General features: G+C 39.3%; 1 protein-coding gene across 2 annotated transcripts in view; it reads right to left on the minus strand.

Moving 5' to 3' along the window:
- IMPG1 (interphotoreceptor matrix proteoglycan 1) overlaps positions 1–24,898 on the minus strand; it is a 340,276-nt gene that overhangs the window by 249,695 nt on the left and 65,683 nt on the right. For both annotated transcript variants that reach the window (XM_040349990.1, XM_040349991.1), the window contains exons 2-3: positions 11,950–12,168; positions 1,480–1,646 (exon numbers count right to left, since the gene is read on the minus strand). In XM_040349990.1, the coding sequence (XP_040205924.1) occupies positions 1,480–1,646; positions 11,950–12,168 (386 nt within the window). The remainder of the gene's footprint in view (positions 1–1,479; positions 1,647–11,949; positions 12,169–24,898) is intronic.

Here is a 24,898-nt window from a genome sequence, read left to right on the forward strand (position 1 = left end):
TAAAGCTTTGCAGACCTTTTTACCTGCAAAATCACTTGCACTTATCTTTTTTTTTTTTTTTGCAGTTAAATGCCTATTTTCAGTGCATTTTTTTTCATAAATCTTCCTTGTTTTATTCACTTGAAACGTGCTATTGAACTTGCTTGAAAAATTCCCTCCCTCCATGCACATCACAGCCAATTCCTCTGGAATTGTTTAATTATTTTCAGTGCTGGCCAAGCTCCTCCACCCCTTCCTTTACCTCCCTATCTAAACTTTTATAAAGCTGTAAGGGGAGGAGTGAAGAGGAATACTATAGAGTGATAGCTTTTGAGTTTATTAAGGCTGTTAACATCACATCCATGATGGGGCGCAAAACATTAGTCTTTGGATGTGTACACAAGAGAGGCTTTTTTAGGTAAAAAATACAAATGCAATATGTGAAATATAATGTAATCGTACAGGAAGATTTTTCTTGAAATAAATGGTCTGGAAATAGGGTTTTTATCTTTGTTCTGGGAGACCAGTGTTTAATGCTTCTCATTCACAAGCAAAGTTATGTTATGTTGGCATTAGTAATATTTGCATCTGACAGTACAAACTGGCTATGTCTCTTTCTGGATGTACCCACAGTGTGTTGTGTTTGGGATGCATTACTCAATATAGCAAAACTAGCGTGGTTTGACATATATGATATTGCTTCCTATATATAAACATTCTTAATCAAAAAATAGTAAATTTGCAAATAGTATGGAAGGAACCTCTGTCAACTGCTTGATTCAGCTTCCCCATTTGTAAGATCTTTCCTTACTTCCTGCCTATTGGACAGGTGCCAGACAGAACAGGAAAACAAGGAAACATCTTCCTGGAAAAGTCTTCCTTCCTATTTAACTAAAATACATTAAACAGAACAGGAAGTGAGTCGAAAACATCCCACCTGGGACATAAGCAGCTTTGAAAACGATATATTACTATAAAATATCCTATAAAACTATATTAGGGATATTTCCAGTCACTTCCTATCCAGATTGCACATCTTCAACTGGATAGGAGGAGATAAACATTATCCTTTATGGGTTGATAGACAGCAGTTACAATCTGGCAGACAATTCTCAGTGAGAACGTGGAGAGAACCTGAGATTAATTATCACTCTCCAATCTTTTCAAATCTAAATAATGAATACATGTTTTGGCTGGAGTTCTGCCCTTGGTTATTTTTTAAAGCATCAAAAACAAATCATTTTTTTTTCACAGATTATATATATTTTTGTTAAACATGAAGAATAATTGCCCCTTTTAAGAGATGTTTAAAAACCTACATATACTAAATAGCGCAACCCCCCCCCCCCCCCACAACCTAGTCATGCAATATCTGTGTATAGCTCAATATAGATCAAATATGCATAACAAGGGCAAAATTACAATAGAGTTCTAATAGCTGAATCATTCAAAACGTAAATAAAACTTCACATAGTTCTTTATTGTGTTTCAAATTCTCACCTGCTGAACAATATCCAAATGTTCTTGAGAGCTGCTGAAATTTTTCCCAATTTCAAATATACAAAATGTTTCCTGTTGACATGCATCGACCCAGTTCTGGTATTCTGTGGTCTGAGGTATTCGATCCATAAAGATTCGGAATGCTTCCCACACTGCTTCTTGACAGACTGTAATTGGAAAATATATTTATTGCAAAGATAGAATTTTACATTTTGTTAGACTGTGCCTTTTCTGGAAATGCATGTATTGTCAATGTTAATTGTATATATTATCTTAATCATTCCTTTGCAGTGCATTTATGTTGCTAATTTTGTAGTTTTACAATTTTCTAAAGTACTTGTTTGGCCACGTGTTGTGATTTAATTTATTGTTTATTGCTAGCATTTTGAAACAGCTTGTTGTATAATCTGAATTGTAGCTGTAGAATGTTAGTTTGTTATTATAAGTTAGATACAAATACATAATGCATCCGGAAACATGAAAGCTCTAACCTACAAAAACATTGTTTCATTCTGTGTAAAAACGAATAAACCAGAAAATTCACAGCATTCTCTAATAAGTCCTGTGACACTGGCAGAATAGCATTCATTGATCAGGGAAAGCATGGGAAACATCAATGCAGCCCAATGTAACTGCATCCATGTTTTAAATTACATGAATTCTTTAGCCAGGAGTGACCATGCACTTGCTTTTGGTCGATGTTGCCTCTCTAAAAATGGGTCGTGGATTTTACTGCTAAAAAAATCAACCTACAATGTGCTAAACTTTCAATGTATCCTGCTCCAAATCTACCCTCTATTTCTATTTTATTGTATTCTCTGTAACGTAGTACATTTGATTTATTTATGCAGTATATTGCCATGGATGAATAACTAAATCAAAATGAATAAATGTTTTAGTAGCATGTGGTTTTGTCATGGACATCATTTACCTCCAACTTAAATACAGAGACTTGTTGTGTCTCACGTGGCTGGTTTGCTTTTGTGACCTCTGATGCAACATAACCAACTCTTTTAGGCAGTCATGCATACCATCATGCAATCCAGCAGTGAATTGGTTGTGCTGCATTGAAAATAGAAAATAGTTGCAGACATGCCATCTGGAACATTCTATGACCATAATCTAAAATAATCTAAAATATCTGACAGCTTAAAATCTATATGCCAAAGAGTTACTTTTTGAATTGGAGCCTTCAGCTCACAATCATGGGGAATAACAAATGAATGTTATGTATCCCAGTTCTTCAGTATGAGCAGATGCTGGATGTTTTCTTGCTCGAGCCCTAGGTAGAATTTTGACCTTTTGGAATCCTTGTGGTTGGTTAAGAGAATGGAGAATGAAAACGTGAATATACTTTTATGTTATTTTATGAATAAATTGTTGGTCTCTAGTGCTAGATTAAGGGTAAAGTACAGATGACAATTAAAGTGTTTGTTAACCCCCCAAAAAATAATTTATTTCCTGGTCCCTTAAAGCAGATTACACAGCACAGTGCTTGTGCTGTGTAATCTGCCCCCCTCTAAACTGTAAAAAATCTCCCTGAACCCTCCACTTCCTGTATGCCCTCTTTAAACAGACCACGAAAATCAGGGCTACTGAGCCCTGATCACTGTGGTCTGATTGCATCCCTCCGTTATATGCTCTCCTCTCTCCCTCTCACCCCCTCCTTCCTGCCTGTCATCTTGTGTCTCTGTCTCCGCCCCCCTCCGCCGCTATTAGTAAAATTAAAAATTGTAAATGGACACTGCCAGCCCCTCTATTATATCCTGGCATACCACACTGTAGTAGTCTTTTAAAAAAATGAGTGCTGTAAATATAGTTTTAGCGCTTTCTTCGGGCCTGTCAAGTGACTCTCAGCCAGGTTTCCAGGAGGGCTACTGCAGGAGAGGCTGAGCGTGATCTCCCCAGCTGACACCAGAGGCAGATCACGGCCCCTCCTACAAAAGCCATCCATCGGATGTATACAGCGACAGCGAGTCACGTGACTGACCTGAAGATCTTTGTAAATCAGTATTTACAGTGCACATTTTTATAAAAGACTACTGCAGTGTACTCTGCCAGGCTCTAATAGAGGGTCTGGCAGTGTTTCTCTTCTATGGATTAACAAACACTTTAAGGCTGTTCTATAGGATCAAATTTCCATTTATATGTCCTTCTTCTCTATTCTCAAATCATTGTTACTCGAATAAAGATCCTCTGCCTTCATATACATTGATAACTTGGAGTTCATACAGCACATGAAGATTATCTTTGAATAGAATAGTTGCATTTTATTATTGCTGCTAAGCTGCATAAAAAGCTAAGCTCCAGGAACACAACTAACTGCACAATGATTTGCTTTTGACCTGCCTTGTGATCCGAACATTGCTACCAAAATATAGCCAGTTCCTAAGCTTCTCTGCAAAGTAAACTCAGCTAAGCAAAACATTATCTTTATAAATATATGCACTAAATTTGGTGTTGTTTAGAGCGTCCTGTTTAATATTTCATGTTTTACAAGCAATAGGTCCCTCTTACTCAGGCTACTGGGTCTCACTTTGAATCATTGCCAACTTTCTGGGTGGTTTGCTGGCCAATTACCTGGTGGTCTAGGTCTGATCTCGCACACAAAATTCCAATGTCTCAATTCATGTGACATTTTAGCTGAGATTGGTCCTCCTAGCACACAGCTAGTCCAGTGCTACTAGGTCAGGTGCCTAACAATTAGGAATGTGGGGGAAAGGATAAGTACTTGTGCTACTTCATTCAACACTGGAGTGGACTGAACACAAGTATGCACTGTATAAAACTTCCAAGCTGAATTGAATTATTGGTACATGTTGATGCTGGGCTTAAAATCCAGCAACTGCTAACAATATCGCCCACACTGAAATTATACAAATGTTACATTACCCCCCCCCCCCCACACACACACGCACTTCACTCTTTGAGATACCACCTCTGCTTTGGTTTTACATTTTATAGTAATTCCTCTGGGGCACTCCTTGAGGGTGTACTTATTGTACCATTTTAACTACTGAACCACTGTAACTGACAAGGACATTTCCATGACACACAATGGGTCTCAAGCATGTCATAACATTCCAGATGACAGAGGTGAAAAGCTTTGTCAGGTGGAGTGTTACAATGTGTGGTTTGAGATCCAGTCATGCTGCATAGGAATTACTAATATTTTATCATTTTAGTACTTTCTTTAAATGAAGGATAAATCGCCACTTCAAGATTCTCTTTTTTTATCCTTTATGCTAAACAAGAACACTGCCTAACTGTTTGAAATATAATTTGGCTTGGCAGTGGTAGTTTTATCCAGGAAGATGCAAGTGTCTGATTTTAAAATAAATTCATATGACCTTCTTTAGCTAAGAGGTCCATTACATCAAGTGAGAGAATGTATCTACCTTGTTTGTAAAAGCCCACAATCACAGCTTCTGAGAACAAATGTTGGAGTTGACCTACTGGGAATTCTTTTTTGTATGTACAAGATTTTGGGACAGAGCATTTAAATATAGTATATAATCTAAGCAAAATGCAAAAAGACAATGGGGGAGATTTACTAAAACTGGATCACTCAGAATCTGGTGCAGCTGTGCATCATTGCCAATCAGCTTTTAACTTCAGCTTGAAATAGAGAAAATAAAAATGGCATGCTAGGGCACAATGCAATGTAGGTAAACAGGGTAGATCAATAAATGAGTTACAATTTATACATCCTCCCCATGTTGATGGCATGTGGCCTGGTACGGTTCAGGAGAGGGAGGCACACTCTGTCCCCCCTCTTTTCTGTGGCCGGCCAGGTTAACGTGCTTGGATAAGGGGTCTGGTGTGGATTTTTGGGGGAACTCCACGCCATTTTTTTTAAAATTTGGGGTGGAGTTCCCCTTAAAATCCACACCAGACCTGAAGGGTCTGGAATGGATATTTGGGGGGAATCCCACGTCATTTATTTTTAAATTGACGGCGGGGTTCCCCTTAATATTCATACCAGACCTGAAGGGCCTGTTAATTGAATTTGAGGGGACCCCCACGCTTTTTTTTTTTTTATGAATGAGTTCTCTCTGAATTGCCGGAGCCGACAATTCATTATAGCCGCAAGTCCGGTTTTAAATGACTTTTTTTCCTTTCAGAAATTACACTTTGTGCAGGGACAGTTCTATGTATGGGAAACATGCGCTTTTTCACATGCTAACTTTACACCCCCCCCCCCAGGTACGAAATTTAAAGTAATATTTCACTTTTATTTTTTTCACTTTTAGCATTATTAAATTCACTGTTCCCGAAAAAAACATCAGTTTTTAAAACTTTTTTTGCATTGATACATGTCCCCTGGGGCAGGACCCAGGTCCCCAAACACTTTTTTGGACAATAACTGGCATATTAGCCTTTAAAATTATCACTTTAGATTTCTCCCATAGACTTTAACAGGGTATTCCACCGTTTTTCGAATTTGCCGCGAACACCCCAAATTGTTCGTTGTTCGCTGAACAGGCAATGTTCGAGTCGAACATGAGTTCGACTCAAACTCGAAGCTCATCCCTAGAGGTTAAATGCACAATCCATCTGGCTGATATTGTTTGTTTAGCCACTGCTTTAGAATTTGATAAAGTATAAATGCTGAGATCAGTTTCTAGTCTTCTAATATTTAAAAATTTCTGCTGATGTAAATTTTTTATGACAGTTTTATCACAGATCGTGTACTTTCAGCAGATTTTTTTTATAGTGCATGTTTCTGCTTACTCTTTCATTCTGATTGTGTACATCCAAACAATGGTTAGTTATCTGAGCAGTATTTACAGTACTTGGTAGGCAAGATAGATTTATGAATGTCCCCATGCTTTCTTTCAGTATTTCCTTTTGACTGTGTTTTTTTTTTAACATATGCAAAAAGCTATTGCCTGAGCTGATTTACAGCTTATGGTGGAATTATTAAAAAAAAGCATGTTTAGATGACTTTATAAAATCCTTAGCATCTTTCCTTTATCTTTTCAACAATTCCAGACATAATTGGTGGTATTTACAACAAAATAAAATGAATAGATATAAATAAATCAATTGGATACAATAGCAGCACTCACAAGTATTCCCAATACCTTGGTGAAACTATTTGAATAATAAAGTGCTGCGCTGTAATGTCCTTCTAACATAAATCAGTTTTATTAAAAACACTTAAAATACACTTAAGCCTCATACACGATCCAACTTTATGGCCATAATTGTCTGATGGGTGTGTTGTGTCGGATAACCTGACCATGTGTATGCTCCATCAGACAATTGTTGGATGAATTAACGACAACAAAAGTTGGCTGTTCATGCTCAATAAATATGTTACGTTGGTTTATCCGATCGTGTGTACGCAAGTTGGTCCAACTAAAATCCGATGTACAAACACGCATGCTCTGAACCAATGTTAAACATCAGCCAACAATAGCATAAGTTGCCCAAAGTGTGGCCGGTAAAGAGCTGAAAAACCATGTGGTTTGGTGAATGTTGGCTGAAAATGTTGTGCCGTGTGTATGCCGAACAAGTTCACGGCCAACACCCTTCGGACCAAAATCCACGGAAAAGTTGGTTGGAAGTCCGATCGTGTGTATGAGGCTTTCCAAACTTTCAGCTGCTACCTGCTGACCACATTGCGACATCACTGGTACAGACACCCCCCCTTAGGATGGGGTCTGTAGCGGTGATGTCATTACACGGTCAACGGCCAGCATTTTTGTTTTATCTGAATGTCTGTTTGCTACAAGAAGCTTGTAAGTATATTTTAAGTGTTTTTAATAAAACTGATTTGAAGCTACTGCACAATGGGACCTTTTTCCTTTTCTGCCTTCCTTCTGAGCATTTGTCAGTAAAGAAAGGAGAATCTGTGCGGCTGGAGAGTGTCCCTATTTAAAGGGAAGCAAAAGTTTAAAGGCATCAGAGCTATTTTTAATAATTGGGAGTGGTGACTAATTCTAATTTGTTTGACCTTAGGTTTAGCATGTCCAAAGATTTGGTAAGTGCATCTAAATGGTGGAGGTGTCCAGAGCAGTTATGGTGAAATGTGTGTTATTAAGCGCACCACTGGATATATTCATTTAGAGATAGACTTAGTATTGTGATGGTGTGATTGGCCCACAGCTATCACATGGCATCCGGGCCAATCACAACACCCTGTGCCAAGTGATAGCTGTGAGCCAATCACCACACAAAATAATAATGTTGGCTGTTGTTATTGTAACCCATTCATGACAGTTCAAAACATAGCTGTTGTAGTGTTCATCACTGTAACAGCTACTTTTTTTTACATACTGTCACCAGTCAGTATCCTTGATTACTGCCACACCAGTAATACGTTGATGTTGTACTGCACTGTTGGCAGTATGTAAAAAAAAAATGTAATTTCTTAATTTTACCCCAAAATTGTGATAAAAAATGACAACTTCAAAAACTCACCATGCCTCTTACTAAATACTTCAGCCTGTCCACTTGTCAAAAAGGTCCCACACCCTGAATGTATCTCTCCCAAACCAAATCATCACCCAATGTCAGGGTAACTTCCCCTTTCAATGGAAAGAGGATGCAATAACCTACCTAGGCATCCAACTCCCTAGATCTCTCAAACACATATACCACAAAAATTATCTACCAATTCTGCATAGTCTTATCAAGTGATGGAATAAACCCACCTTCTCTTAGTTCAGTAGAGCAGCCATCCTAAAAATGAATGCTCTGCCTCGCCTACTCTATATCTTATAGGCAGCCCCAATCCACATCTCCCTAGCCTTATTCTGAACCTACAAGATCTTATGTGCCAGATTCCTTTGGGGTAACCAAAGACCAAGAATTAGCTACTCACACCTCTCTTTACCTAAGTAAAAAAAAAGGTATAAGCCTTACAGACCTAAGAAATTACTATATGGCCTGTCATATATCCAGAATCCTGGACTGGAATATCCATGACAAACTTAAAGACTGGGTCGAACTTGAGTACTCCTTCACCCTCTCCCCCTACACTCACTTCCCTGGATGCTCCCAAAACACATTCCGACCAAAATCCCTGCCCACCCACTAATTGGCCCAACCCTTAGATGTTTCTATGAAACTTGCAAATTAACTTCCTTATCCTCTATTCCAGGCCTGCTCACCTCTCTTTGCCTAAACCCTAACTTCAACCCTGGAATGCATGGCAACTTCCTAAAAGATACCTGGCCACGCAGAAGTATACTAGCACATCACTTTTTTGTACAAGGTAAACCTTTACCATGGGAAAACAGCCCATCCAACGGGGAAGACCATTCTACCCCCCCTGGACTTACACCTTACTCTCGCACAAAACTCACACCCTAGTTTGGAAGTTCAAAGTCTCCAGACCCCTTTCACCCTTTGAAAACTTATTGTTCACGCAATCATCTCAGTGCCACTTAATCTCCACAATGCACTCTCTCATATTCTCAAATGTCCCTTCCAATACAGGACGAGCTTGCACAACCTGGGAAAATAGCCTCTCTTTATCTCTTTCACCGAAGATTGGGATCAAATCTATCTGAACATACACAAGGGATCTGTAAATGTATCCACACAAGAGAACGAATACAAAATTCAAGCCCAATGGTATTGCACCCCAACCCTTATCCACAAATTCTGCCCAGACCTCCCAGATACGTGTTGGAGATGCCAACTCGAAAAAAGGATCTCTCCTGCATATATGGTGGAGCTGTCCTACTTTTCAAGATTTTTGGTCCGAGGTGTACCGCCTCATCACAAAGATAACCACATACGAGCTTGATTTCTCCCAGACACAATTCCTCCTACACCGTTCCACTCTGTCACACAGAAACTAGTTTAAGTCCCTAGCAATACACCTGATAAATTCAGAAAAGCAATGCATACCAGTCCACTGGGGTACCACACATATCCCTTTAATCAAAGAATGGTAGCTAAAATTACCAAGGTAGCTGAAATAAAATGCCTCATTTGCATTGCACATGACACACCCTCTAAATTCTCAACTAAATGGGCCTGTTGGACCCACTTCCAGACAACAGCAGAATATCAAAACCTTATCACTGCTAGCAGCCCAACTGGCTGCCTCCGCCCTAATACTTTAACCTAGAACACCCCAGGATCAGCCCCAAAACTGAAAACAAATGATAAATATACCTATTACCGAAACATTCTCCTACTAACAAATCCAAATTTTAACCACTTGCTTACTGGGCACATATACCCCCTTCCTGCCCAGGTGAAGTTTCAGCTTCTGGCACTGTGTCGCTTTAACTAACAATTGCGTGGTCGTGCGATGTGGGTCCCAAACAAAATTGATGTCCTTATTTTCCCCACAAATAGAGCTTTCTTTTGGTGGTATTTGATCATCTCTGTGGTTTTTATTTTTTGTGCTATAAACAAAAAAAGTGACAGTTTTGAAAAAAACACAATATTTTTTACTTTTTGCTATAATAAATATCCCAGTTTTGTTCTCAGTTTAGGCCGATACGTATTCTTCTACATATTTTTGGTAAAAAAAAATAAAAAAAAATCGCAATAAGCGTATAGTGACTGATTCGCGCAAAAGTTATAGCTCCTACAAAATAGGGGTCATAATTATGATTTTTTTTTATTATTTTTTTTTTACTAGTAATGGCGGCGATCTGCGATTTTTATTGGGACTGCGACATTATGGCGGACACATCGGGCTTTGCAAGACGAGGACATCATATGACGTCCTCTCAGAACAACAGAGCTATCGTGCCGCCGTCAATTGACGGTGGCCGGTAGTAGAGTGGTTAAACACCCAGCAACCTACTTACCATTCCTAATGGAAGGAGAGAGAGATGGCACCCACCCCCTCCGTTTCATTTGTACACTCCTCTATAACCATTTTACTATCCAACACCCCTCTCTTCCCTACCTCCCATCAGGTTTTTTTTGTCTCTTTCTACTTCTTTCCCCTCCAACAATCACCATCCACCCCAACCCTCTTATCCCCCCCTAAGGAACCTAGCCCTGCTCTTCGCCACCCTACTGAGACATATACTACCTACATTAACTTCTTAAGGACCGCTGCACGCAGATTTACATAGACAGAATGACACGAACAGGCAAATGGGCGTACAAGTACGCCTCCCTTTAATTTGCCACCGTGTGTCGCGAGCTCCGTGACCATGTCCGCAGGACCTGCGGACTTGATGTCTGCCAGTGTCCCGTGATCATGACACAGAGCTGAAGAACAGGGAGATGTCAGTGAAAACACAGCATCTCCCCATTCTTCCTAGTGACATGTCACTGATTGAATGCTCCCTCTCATCGGGAGCAGCGATCAGTGACGTGTCATTCGTAACCACGCCCCCCTAACAGTTAGAATCACTCCATAGGACACACTTAACCCCTTCAGCTCCCCCTACAGGTTAACCACTTCACTGCCAGTGTCATTTTTACAGTAATCAGAGCATGTTTATAGCACTGATCACTGTAAAAAAGAGAATGGTCCCAGAATGGTGTCAAAAGTGTCCGATGTGTCTGCCATAATGTCACAGTCATGATAAAAATGGCTGATCGCCACCATTACTAGTAAAAAATTAATATTAATAAAAATGCAATAAAACTATCCCCTATTTTGTAGACGCTATAACTTTTGCGCAAACCAATCAATAAACGCTTATTGCAATTTTTTGACCAAAAATATGTAGAAGAATACGTATCGGCCTAAACTGAGGAAAAAAAAAATTTTGATATATTTTTGGGGATATTTATTATAGCAAAAAGCAAAAAATTATTATTTTTCAAAATTGTCGCTCTATTTTTGTTTATGCCGCAAAAAATAAAAACCAGAGGTGATCAAATACCACCAAAAGAAAGCTCTATTTGTGGGAAAAAAAAGGACGTCAATTTTGTCTGGGAGCCACAATTGTCAGTTAAAGCGATGCAGTGCCGAATCGCAAAAAGAGGCCTGGTCTTTGGCCATCCAAATGGTCCGGGGCTTAAGTGGTTAATAAAACCCCTAACAAGACACTCCGACTTAGCTGGACAAAAATACGCTATCCCCAGCAACTTCTTAGCCATAACCAACGATTTATCCCACAAGCTTCATACTTACGCTCAGACATGGTGGACAAAATTCACCAAGCTTCTCTAACAACATACCTTAACCCAATAAAGACCTAAAATTAACTTGCATGACACATATATGGGATCACATTGACCCCCTGGTTATCCCACTTCCATGCTTCGTTCTCAACATTCAAAACTAAGAAGTTCCTGACATACTTGAAATAACCACCATCCTATACATCTCACCACTATACCAGACCATGATGTCTAATGTTCTAGAGATACAAATATTAAAGTAACATGTTACATACCGTATATATTGTAATATACGTTTCTGTATTACATCCTATGTGCTTGTTGCATCCTACTACCAATAAAATCCTTTTGAATAAAAAGATATACATAATACAAGGTTTTATATTTGATCTATGCGACCATTACATTTACCTCTTAGCTTGTAGTATGCCAAATGGCTCGCAACAATTTGCTTGAGTGATTCTTGTGGACACACTTTAACTCCTGTTGCAAAAATGGCAGATCTTTTTGTTCTAAGCATTTTCATTTCAAATAGTCTCCTTATTGTTGGTGTTCTGGAACTTTTCCCAAAGGGTTCTGGTGTTGAATTTGGTATTATTGAATTTTCAAGCTTTGTCATAACTGCAATTTCTGTGAATAAATAACAGACAACTGAATATATGGTAATTTTATTTAAAAAGTAAGCAAACATTGAACCAATGAAGTGTTATCATTTAACAAACAATCTGGAGCATCTGTTCAGTGTTATTAGATCCAGATTTGTAAATCAATTCCAATGTTGATTTATACGTCTTAATATCTACAACTGATTATTTCATTCACTCACAGTATGTCCTCAGTCTTTGAGGATATTGAAGGCTGGGCAGCATTCCACCTTGAAGACTGAGGACAACTTGTGGTGAAAAGGAACAACTGTAGACAGTGCCACAGATGAGGTAAGTATTGCAGCAAAAGCTGCTTTAAAAAAAATCCAACTGTAGCACCATTCAAAGAAAAAACAAAACAGTGTTATCCTCCGTTTTTAAAGCTTTGTTAGTTCTGCGTAATGACCGTGCTTCTCTGTTCCTCTCTCGCTCTCTATAGTGCAGGTCTATACCTAACTGGGAACAAAAAAGTTTTAGCTAGTGAGACAAACAATTAACAATAAATTTCCTTATAAACTGATGATCACAAGAGGGAACATATACCAATCTGTATATTGAATACAACAAGCAAAACAACGGGCAAGTAAAAATGTAAGTATCCCATAAAAATGAGTTGTAAGTAATCACTATAGCGTACTTAATGAAATTTGTTAGCTATAAATACAAACCACTGCATTTTAATTCCAAGAAACCTCTGTAGATACAGATACCACATTCACACGTTTTTATTATAATTACATTTGCCTTGTTTTTCATAGAAGAAATTTCCTTGAAATGAACAGTTCATTAGAGAAATTATCTGGATCAGGCTAGGCGAAAATAACTTTGGTTGGAAACAAACTAACCAAATAGAAATGCCTAAAGCAGGTAGTAGAATATTTTAATTTATTTTATATTTTACAGTACATTGGCTTTCTGTTGGTTGGGCTTGAAGCGCTTCAAAACGGGGATGTATCACACCTCACGGTGTATAGATAATTTTACAAACTGCCAAGGATAATAACAGTTTGCTGCCTGAGGTACAAGAAAATAAATTGTATTTGGAATCCTTTGCTTTAAACATCATTGTCATTAAATGGAAGCCATGATATTTCTGAAATATAGCTTTGCTATATGAATTCTGCTTTGATATTTTGAGTGAAGAAAGTCTACATTGCATTATTAGGACTGAGATTTTTATCCTTTTTTCAACATGCCATGGGTTCATACAAAAAAAAAAAAAGAGATCAAAGTATCAGTGAACAAAATCTCTAGTCAACCTTCCTCCTCAAAATGCAAAAACAGCAACAAAGATTGTGACCATTGCCAAGAAGCTCAACCTGCAATTCGAGTCAATGCAAAGATTCTGTTTATTTGGTGCAGAAAACAGAGCATTGTGCAAGTGAAATACATAAATACATTTTGGAGGTAGAACGTCCCGCTTTAAACAAGGGACACTGCAGTAGGGCAAGCATATACAGTATACTGACAAATAACAAAAAGAATAACAGCTGTGAGAGAGATTCCTTTAAGGGAAGAAGCAATTACCAGCACTAATAGGAAAGCAAAATCTAGATAGACATACAGTAAGCTACCTAATCATCTATATCAGTAAAACACACTGTAAATAAAACAATCCTATGACATGATCCATAAGAAGCTTTGAGATCAGATGGTGTATAAGATTGGGGGGGGGGGTATGGCTTACCATACATTATACCATTTTCTTGTGCAATTTTCCTTTAGATTTACCAAAACCATATAATATGAGGTCAGACCTAAACACTTAAAGTTTGTATGCAATCAGGCAGACCCTTATACTACATAATAAGGTTTTGTGTAAAGTATAAGTGTTTAATATTGGCCAACAATACAGAAAAATGTCTACTTTTTCAAGACACACAATAACATGTGTTGAATGGGCACAGCCAAAATAAATGATATTTTGCTTTGAAAATAAATAGAAATGTACATCTGACATTACTTTTAGTATGTTTTTACTGCACATTTTGTTGGATATGTATGGAAGCTATTGAACAAGTTTTCTCTGAGAATAAAAAGTGACAGAAGGGGTTGCAAAAAAATTATACTCCAATGCCCCAGCAAGGAAAATCAAATGAGAAGGATGTGAGATAAGATAGCAGCTACAGCAGTTGTGGGCATAAAAGTGACAGCAGCAAGAAGACAAAGCTGCTGTTTTAACACTGTTGCAAACTACCACAAGGTCCATTCATCCAATCAAACAGTTGAAATTGTAAACGTTCAGTTGTACTGCCAGCCACAACAGATCATGTAGAAGAACGGAACAAAACTTAGAGCTAGATATGGGAAAATTCTCCTCTTCTACTTATGCAGCTTATGCAAACACTCTCCTTCATATTCTCCCTCTTCACTACTGTTTAGTAAACTATTCATCAGGAGGAAATGTGACAGTTGACTTTCCTCTGAATCTAAAAAGCAAGCTATGGATGAATAGGAAGTAAAATTGATATCACAGCAGATCTAAACTACCCTCTGGTTTTCTAAATAAAAAGCTAAAGTTAAAAATGTTCAATAAATGTTGTTAAATCCCAAATAAAACATGCCAGTTACAGTGCTTTCATTCACATTCTACCTATAAGTGTGCATGCAATGTATGTTATAGTGAAGGGATAGTTCTGATGATAACTGTCACAATTGCCAGTGTGTTTCTGTGAGCTCTCAACCCTCAAATCACTGGTGTAATAGCTGATCATGTATACAGCACTATGGCATCTGTAGATTTAGCCACTTGCTGGCCAAGCTATAGCCAAATGAAATCTACAGCAAGGTCGTTCAGATCTGGGAGGTTGTCTATTGACGTCCTCCGAGAACCGTGCCTCCTGCACGTTCCACTACGGTGCACATCCAGCATGCTCTGTGATCACTGTGTCCTTTTGATCACAGCTAATCACAGATGGGGGTAAAGGGCAAATCACAGCAGCCCTTTACCCACGTGATAAGCTGTGTCCAGTCACAGATGATCACAATGTACACACTTGCCTGTTATCAGCATTCCTTTCCTCACGCGCTGTCACCCCTATGTCTTCATGAAAAATATTAGCCAATGATCTCATGGATTATGGACTACATCATCAGCCTGGAATTACAATTGATTTTAATGTCCAGCTTCTGGCATTTTAGAAAGACAATTTAGTGCAGCACATGACATCATCATCAATGCACACTTATGATTGTTTGCACTAGTGTCAGATAAATTCTGCCCCCCAAAAAATGCAAGGTTTAGTAAGGGTGCCCATACCTTATGCTACTTAAATTTACCCCCAATGGTATCCAGTAATATATAAGTAGTATACCTGAAATTGTTCTTTTGTCCTCAACCCTTAATTGTACATGCAAAAATTGCTGTCCCAATCTAAACATTGCACTATTTGTTTACAAATACCGCTTTTCCCCATTACCTAGCTTACCTTTTTACCTAGCTTAAAGGGGTTGTAAAGGTTTGTCTTTTATTTTCTAAATTGGTTCCTTTAAGCTAGTGCATTGTTGGTTCACTTACCTTTTCGTTCGATTTCCCTTCTAAATGTTTTTTTTCTTTGTTAGAATTTCTCACTTCCTGTTTCTCCTCAGTAAGCTTTCCACCATCATCCGAGTGGTGGAAAGTCATTTATAACAGCTTACTGAACACCTTACTGAGGAGGAACAGGAAGTGAGCATAACGAAGCCAAGGAAAATGGAAAAATCTCCAAAAGGCATCAAATTACAGATTAGACATTCTTAAATGTCAAAAAAAGTTAGATTTTATTTCCATCATTTAGACTTTCAAAATTACAGAAAAAAAAAATGGCGTCTGCAAAAGTTTGGGCACCCTGCAGAGTTAATATGTTGTACTGCCCCCTTTGGCAAGTATCACAGCTTGTAGCCAGCTTTTTGTAGCCAGCCAAGAGTCTTTCAATTCTTGTTTGAGGTATCTTTGCCCATTCTTCCTTACAAAAGTCTTCCAATTCTTTGAGATTTCTGGGCTGTCTGTCACGCACTGCTCTTTTAAGGATCCATAGATTTTCAATTATGTTGAGGTCAGGAGATTGTGAAGGCCATGGCAAAACCTTCAGTTTACGCCTCTTGATGTAATTCCCCGTGGATTTTGACGTGTGTTTAGGATCATTATGCATTTGTAGAAGCCATCCTCTTTTTAACTTCAGCTTTTTCACAGATGGCATCAAGTTACAGTACCATCCAAAATTTGCTGAAATTGTATTGAATCCATTTTTCCTTCTACTCGTGAAATGTTCCCCGTGCCACTGGCTGCAATACAACCCCAAAGCATGATTGATCCACCCCCATTCTTAACAGTTGGACAGAGTTTTTTTTCATTAAATTCTGTGCCCTTTCTTCTCCAAACGTACCTTTGCTCATTCCGGCCAAAAAGTTATATTTTAACCTCATCGGTCCACAGAACTTATTTCCAATGCATCAGGCTTGTCTATATGTTCATTTGCAAAGTTCAAACGCTGATTTTTGTGGTGAGGACGTAGAAGAGGTTTTCTTCTGATGACTCTTCCATGAAGACCATATTTGTACAAGTATCTCTTTATAGTGTACCACAACTCCAGTGTCTGCCAGATCTTTTTGTAGGGATCGTGCAGTCAAACGTGGGTTTTGAATTGCTTTTCTCACAATCCTGCAAGCTGTTCTGTCTGATATTTTTCTTGGTCTTCCAGATCTTGTTTTAACTTCCACTGTTCCTGATGTCTGCCATCTCCTAATTACATTCCGAACAGAGGATATTGACATCTGAAAATGCTTTGCTATCTTCTTATAGCCTTCTCCAGCTTTGTGAGCGTCAACTATTTTCAGTTTCAGTTTTCTAGACAATTGCTTAGAAGAACCCATGGTGCTGATTGTTGGGGCAAGGTCAGATGAGTCTGGGCATTAAAAACCTTTGAGATTGACATCACCTGGTCTTCCCAGACAATTATTGAGAACAATCCATGACACTGGCAGGTCTCAGCTTTGCAAAGGAGGCAGTGCATGCTATAAATTCTGCAGGGTGCCCAAACTTTTGCAGACGCCATTTTTTTGTTTTCTGTAATTTTGAAAGTGTAAATGATGGAAATAAAATCTAACTTTTTTTTACATATTATAAGAATGTCTAATCTGTAGTTTGAAGTCTTTTGGAGATTTTTCCATCTTTCCTTGGCTTCGTTATGCACATTAATACAAATTTTTACCTGGGGTGCCCAAACTTTCGATCCCCACTGTATATATATATATATATATATATATATATATATATATATATATATATATATATATATATACACAGGCAGGTCCATTGGGACATTGACACAATTATTATCTTTTTGGCTCTATACACCACCACAATGGATTTGAAATGAAACAAACAAGATGTGCTTTAACTGCAGACTTTCAGCTTTTAATTTGATGGTATTAACATCCAAATCAGGTGAACGGTATTGGAATTATAACAGTTTTTATATGTGCCTCCCACTTTTTAAGGGACCTAAAGTAATGGGACAATTGGCTGCTCACCATGGCCAGGTGTGTTAGTTCCTCATTATCCCATTTACAAGAAGCAGCTAAAAGGTCTAGAGTTTTTCCAAGTGTTCTATTTGCATTTGGAATCTGTTGCTGTCAACTCTCAATATGAGATCCAAAGAGCTGTGCCTATCAGTGAAGCAAGCCATCATTAGGCTGAAAAAACAAAACAAACCCATCAGAGAGATAGCAAAAACATTTGGTGTGGCCAAATCAACTGTTTGGAACATCCTTAAAAAGAAAGAACGCACCAGTGAGCTCAGCAACACCAAAAGACTCAGAATACCACGGAAAACAACTGTGGTGGATGACCAAAGAATTCTTTCCCTGGTGAAAAAAACACCCTTCACAACAGTTGGCCAGATCAAGAACACTCTCCAGGAGGTAGGTGTATGTGTGTCAAAGTCAACAATCAAGAGAAGACTTCACCAGAGTGAATACAGAGGGTTCACCACAAGATGTAAACCATTGGTGAGCCTCAAAAAGAGGAAGGCCAGATTAGAGCTTGCCAAACAAAATCTAAAAAAGCCTTCACAGTTCTGGAACAACATCCTATGGACAGATGAGACCAAAATCAACTTGTACCAGAGTGATGGGAAGAGAAGAGTATGGAGAAGGAAATGAACTGCTCATGATCCAAAGCATACCACCTCATCAGTGATGCATGATGGTGGTAGTGTCATGGCGTGGGCATGTATGGCTGCCAATGGAACTGGTTCTCTTGTATTTATTGATGATGTGACTGCTGACAAAAGCAGCAGGATGAATTCTGAAGTGTTTTGGGCAATATTATCTGCACATATTCAGCCAAATGCTTCAGAACTCATTGGACGGCGCTTCACAGTGCAGATGGACAATGACTGGAAGCATATTTCAAAAGCAACCAAAGAGTTTTTTAAGGTAAAGAAGTGGAATGTTATGCAATGGCCAAGTCAATCACCTGACCTGAATCCGATTGAGCATGCATTTCACTTGCTGAAGACAAAACTGAAGGGAAAATGCCCCAAGAACAAGCAGGAACTGAAGACAGTTGCAGTAGAGGCCTGGCAGAGCATCAGCGGAATGAAATGTCTATGCGTTACAGACTTCAGGCTGTAATTGGCTGCAAAGGATTTTCAACCAATTATTAAAAAGGTATTCCAGGTTGTTAGAGTGCACAAGCAAATTAAACAGAGTATACGAAAATGTACTGTGAAATGTACAATTATTTGAATTATATCTAGAAAATTGCAATCCTATGTTCCTAAATGTTACAATCAAGGTTTTACAGATGGTATGAATCAATTACATTAAAGAAAGGCTATCCATGAGATTGCTGAAAGTATGTTACTGTATGAATACTATAGATTATAAATGCTATCATTTTACTTTAATATTTCTCGATTAGGGCATGAATATAGGAAAGAACATTGCGTGTAACATAAGAAAATGATGTATTACTATATCAGTATATATAATATTATTTGACTGAAATTATAAAAAAAAAAGTATCAGACTTACAGTTACATTGTACTTTGTAGAATGATGGATCCCTCCCCCCACCCCCACCCTCTTCAAATTACAGATCTGTATTAATGTTGCGTTGTGCTTCCAGCCTCACACCCACATTCCTGCACAGACACACACACAGGCTGTAACTCAAAGAACTTACAAGAACATAACGTTTTTACATTACTATTTTTTTTTTGTTGCACTATATTACATATCTGTTATCATGTGCTATTTTGTAATTAAACATATTTTTATATTTTGCATAGCAATAGTTCATATGCTAGGTTAGAGACTTGAATAACATTTTTTTTTTATGTAAAGATGTAAAGAGAAAACTTCGAAATGTGCTGAATGATCAAAATATTTAATAGCTTGATATATAATAAGCCTATACATAGTGCTTGCATGAATGCACAGAGAACGCATGATAGATTAAATTAGACCAAGGAGTCACAGCAGGGTGATAGTAAAGATGATAACTGACAAATATAGATGACCTGCAGAATCAGATTCAAACAAAAAATTGTTTGTTGTCTGAATTATGGAATCATGTAAAGAGAATTTTTGCAAATATAAAAGCAGGAGATAGCAAAAGTAGCAAGAAACTAAACTGCAGTCTCTTGTAGCAGACACGCAGGCCAGTATAGAAGATGATTTTCATTATGATGCAGGGATGTGGAGACAATTCTGCACAACCCGGAAAGCCCGTACACGCTCGACAATAGGCGGGCGCATGCACAGTGACACGATGGCGCAAAGCGGCGCCATCTTTAAAATGTAAGCAGTAGCATGCTGCTCAGTAATGTGAGGTCTCGTCTGGCGCCTGCTTCTTCCTACATCCCCCCACAGCCTCTGAACTCCTGTCCCCCCCTCCACAGCCTCTCACCTCCTGACCCCCTGCAGCCTCTGACATCCTGTTTCCCCCTCCGCAGCCTCTGACCTGTCCCCTCCCCGCAGCTTCTGACCTCCTGTCCCCCCCCCTCCATAGCCTCAGACCTCCGCAGCCATCGGATGCAGCCTCATAAGTACCCATCAGTGCAGCCCCATCAGTGCCCTTCAGTGCAGCCTCATCAGTGCCGATTAGCATTGCCTCATCAGTCCTCTTTGGTGCAAGTTTCTCAGTGCCCATCTATGCAGCCTTATCAGTGCCCATAAATGTAGTCTCTCAGTGCCCATTAGTGCAGCCTATCAGTGCCCATAAGCGCAGCCTCATTAGTGCCCATCAATTCAGCCTCAGCAGTGTCTATCAGAGCAGCCTCATCAGTGCCCATCAGTGCAGCCTCATCAGTGCTTATCAGTGCCCATCAATGCAGCCTATCAGTGCCCATCAGTGCATCTTCATCAGTGTCCATAAGTGCAGCCTCATCAGTGCCCACCAGTGCAGCCTATCAGTGCCCATCATTGCAACAGGGTTCACAGGGAGGAATCAGAAGGATTGCTGGCTGGAGGCCACCAATGCCACCTCATCAGTGGCCATCGGTGCAGCGCCATCAGTGCCTTTTTATGCAGCCTATTAGTGTGCATCACTGCTCATATCTGTGCCCATCAGTGCAGCATATCAGTGTAGCTTATCAGTGCAGCCCTATCAGAGCAGCTTATAAGTGCCCCCTCATCAGTGGCAAAAGTTGCCATCAGTGCAGCCTCATCAGTGCCCATCAGTGCAGAATTATCAGTGAGCATCACATTTTAGATCATAATCACAGCAGAAACTACCCAAATTACCCTGATCAAAAGTTTACATACCCTGGTGATTTTGGCCTGATAACATGTACACAAGTTGACACAAAGGGTTTTGAATGGCTATTAAAGGTAACCATTCTCACCTGAGATTGAATTGTCCCGTCTATTATCCAAGAGAATCAATGGGCTTCACGCCCAGAAAATCAACCTTAATAAACATCTGTAGAACACACCCTTTTGGTCATATCTTGGAGTATTGCTTTATGGTTTCTTCTGATACTGCTAAGGCCTTTGATTCAATAAAATATACTTTTCTGCAAGCTTCCCTTGCCAAATTTACCCCCAAATTTATCCCCATTGGAAGTCTCCCCTCTATTATTGTTCTGGTGACACGTTCAATCCAGAATGTGGGATTTTCTTTCAGTTTTACTTTTAATGATAACAGTAAACCTAACAAATAGGGTGAATCTCCCTAAAAGGGGCACAGGCAACAATGTAAACCTGACTGGTGTATTACCACCTCTCGACTCTAATCAAAACTAAAACAAAAAGTTTTGACTTTAGTGATACTTTTATTTAGCTCTGCCCAGAATTTTGTTTCTTCAAAGGCAAACAAACCAACAAGCAGAAATATCTGCATGCAGCTAATGAGCCTTTTAAATACAAAACCATTTTATATTTTGTTATAACATTTTACAAACGGGTATTTTTTGTCCTTTATTGATGTACGCTGATGAGGCTTCACTGATGGGCGCCGATGGGCTGCACAGATAAGTTGCACTGATGGGTGCCAATGGGCTGCATTGATGGGCACTGATAGGTGGCACTGGTGGGCACTGTTAGGCGGCACTGATATGTGGCACTTGTGGGCACTGAGAAGTGACACTGAGACGTGGCACTGATGGGTAGCACTGAAGGTCATTGATATGTGGCACTAGTGGGCACTGATAGGTGGCACTGATAGGTCGTAGTGATGGGTACTGATAGGTTGCAGTGATAGGCACTGATGGATGGCAATGATGGGCACTGATCGGCACTGGTAGGTGACACTGATAGGAGCACTGCTAGGTGGCACTGATTGGCACCACTGGTGGGCATTGATAGGTGGCACGCATGGGCATTGATTGGCACTGGTGGGCACTGTGGGCACTGGCAGGTGGCATTGGCAGGTGGCACTGGCAGGCGGTACTAGTGGGCACAGATGAGGTGCCTGTGTTTCTTCCTCTTCAAGACCGATGTCCCTTGCACAAGAGCCAGTGATTTCCATACTCTTTTCAAAATTAGGCTTGAAGTTTTACTTTAAAATGAAAATGCATAAAAAACTTTAAAAGGATAATCCTCTTTCTTGTAATGCAACTGACTATACAAAGAAAGAAAAGGAATAACTCATCGGCATAATAAGAAAATATTCTTATAATGAAACTTAGGTAGGCATTTATATTTTTCATACTAAAGATATAAAAATGGATTTCTAAGAGGAGCAATAAAACCACATAGCTGTGATCATTTAGTTTGCAAGTTTACCTTGGGGTAATAAGATATTAAATATTGCAGTAATTGTATTAAAGTTATACAGCAGAAAAACTAGTAAAGAGCAGCTAAGTGAGAAATGAATATCTGCAAAAGGTTTGAATGTTCTGAAAAAGAAAATGTTGACTATTTAAAGGCTAAGTTCACATTTGTTCAACTTTTTTTCCTAAATTCCAGCTCCCCTATGCCCTTTGGTAGATACCAATATAGCATTAATGTACTTCTTTTGCAAAAATAAAACAGCTTTCCATTAATTACTTCACTGTCTTCATGGATGTTTCCCAGTACATATCCATTACTTCTGCCTTACTTCCTGGACAGACTTTAGGTCATGACACAGGAAGGAGTTGACCAGCTGACCTCATTAGCACACCCCCTGCATCATCCACACTTCTACCTACCCACCCATTTCCAAGTGCATGTGTTTCAATTGAAATACAATCAATCAGTGATCACCCTTCTCACTAAATACACAGGCATACATTTTTTTCATACCTTAACTCTAATCTTGCATACATCGTTCATTTGGCATTTTGAAGTGTGCAGGAAATAAAAGATGAGAAAACAGCCTATGTGGAGCAGAGCTGTAGTATTGAAAACAGGAGAACTGTGTCCTGGGTTCTGTAAAGTTCACCATACACCATACCATCTGATTGTACAATCTATTTTAGATCTTCCAGCAACTATGTAGTGCAGGGGCCTGCCTGATTGGATACAGAGTGATTAAATAGGTGTTTCCTCCTAGTATATCAATTTGGTAAACATAAAGGACATTGTACAACCGGATTGTAAAGTATATGGCCACCTTTTTTTACACCTAAAATGACCTAGTCACGCTTTCGTACCATTTCTTGTTAATGGCACACCAAACACAGAAACAAACACACATTTTTCCATCTGAAAAAAATAATGCCAAATGCACGCACAGTAAAAAACAATGGACTACCATACAAATTGGTGCTGGAAAGACTTTAACGTGGACGGATCTGATTTGCCGAGGAAAGACCTGGAGCAGTGAAAACTTGGGAAACCTATACTACACGCTGTACACCCCTGGTGGGGAGTTGGATCTGGTGAGTGGGGACCCTTGTGGGGGAGCACCGGGACCACTGCGAACATATCATCTGTGGTATAGGAACACCTTCCCCCACTGCAAGACTCTGCATCTTTAAAGTCCTGATTGGAATTAATAGAACTTTTTTACTAGAGTAAAAAACAAGCAACCCGCAACACACCAAAATGTCTCTTGAGCAGCATATAGTGCAGCTCATTGAAATCAACAGGCTGCCCTTTGCTGTCACGCGAAAAAGGAGCCACAAAATGTGCACCCCCACTATGCTAGGTGTGAATGGGTCCTGAGAGTGAAAAAAGGTTCAGAGTAAAATAACTGATTTTAGCAGAGGGGTGCTGCTAAGGGCACCAAGCATTGTGTGCCGACAGGCCTTAGTGAAGAAAATCTGGCTACTACTGTATGTACAAGCAAGGGAAGAATACATTTTTCATTGGCAAAAGTAAATAGGACTAAATGCTGATTTTACTTTGATACACCAGGCTTGTTGGAAGAGCAATTACAAAATATACAAGCATGATAAATTATGTAATACCTTCACCATTGTACAGTAATCAGTAGGGATGGGCTGAACACTACCTGGTTCAGTTGGCACCAGAACACCTCGAAAAAGTTCTAGTGATCATGCGAACACTGTTAAAGTCTATGGGATATGAACATGAAAACTCAAAAGTCCTAATTTTAAAGGCTTATGTGCAAGTCATTGCCATATAAAGTGTATGGGGACCCGGGTACTTCCCTAGGGGACATGTATCAATGCAAAAACCGTTTTTAAAAGATTTTTCAGGAGCAGTCATTATAATGATGCTTAAAGTGAAACAATGAAAATTAAATATTCCTTTAAATATCATGCCTTGGGGTCCCCTTAGTCTGCCTGTAAAGTGGTGCATCTGTGTGGTGTGTAGAACATTGAGCAGCAATAATGACATTTATATAGGAAAAAATACATTTAAACTCGTTTGTGGCTGTAATATATTGCCGACTCCTGGCAAATAAAAATAAAAAACAGCATAGGGTTCATAACAGGGCCTCCAGGTCTGGGATAGATTTTAAGAGGGACTCCACGCCCATTTTTTTAAAAAATTGGCGTGGGGTCCCCCCAAAATCCATACCAGACCCTTATCCGAGCATGCAGCCTGGCAGGTCAGGAAAGAGGGGGGACGAGTGAGCGCCCCCTCACTCCTGAACCATACCAGGCCACATACCCTCAACATGGGGGCGTGGGTGCCAAAGCACCTTCTCCCCATGTTGATGGGGTAGGGGCTTCTTTCCGACAACCCTGGCCAGTGGTTGTTGGGGTCTGCTTATCAAAATCTGGAAGCCCCCTTTACCAAGGGGCCCCAGATCCCACCCCCTATGTGAATGAGTATCAGGTACACTGTACCCCTACCCATTCATCAAAAAAAGTGTCAAAAAGTTAAAACCATAA

This window comes from Rana temporaria, chromosome 4 (assembly GCF_905171775.1).
Source record: "Rana temporaria chromosome 4, aRanTem1.1, whole genome shotgun sequence".
NCBI classification, from domain to species: Eukaryota; Metazoa; Chordata; class Amphibia; order Anura; family Ranidae; genus Rana; species Rana temporaria.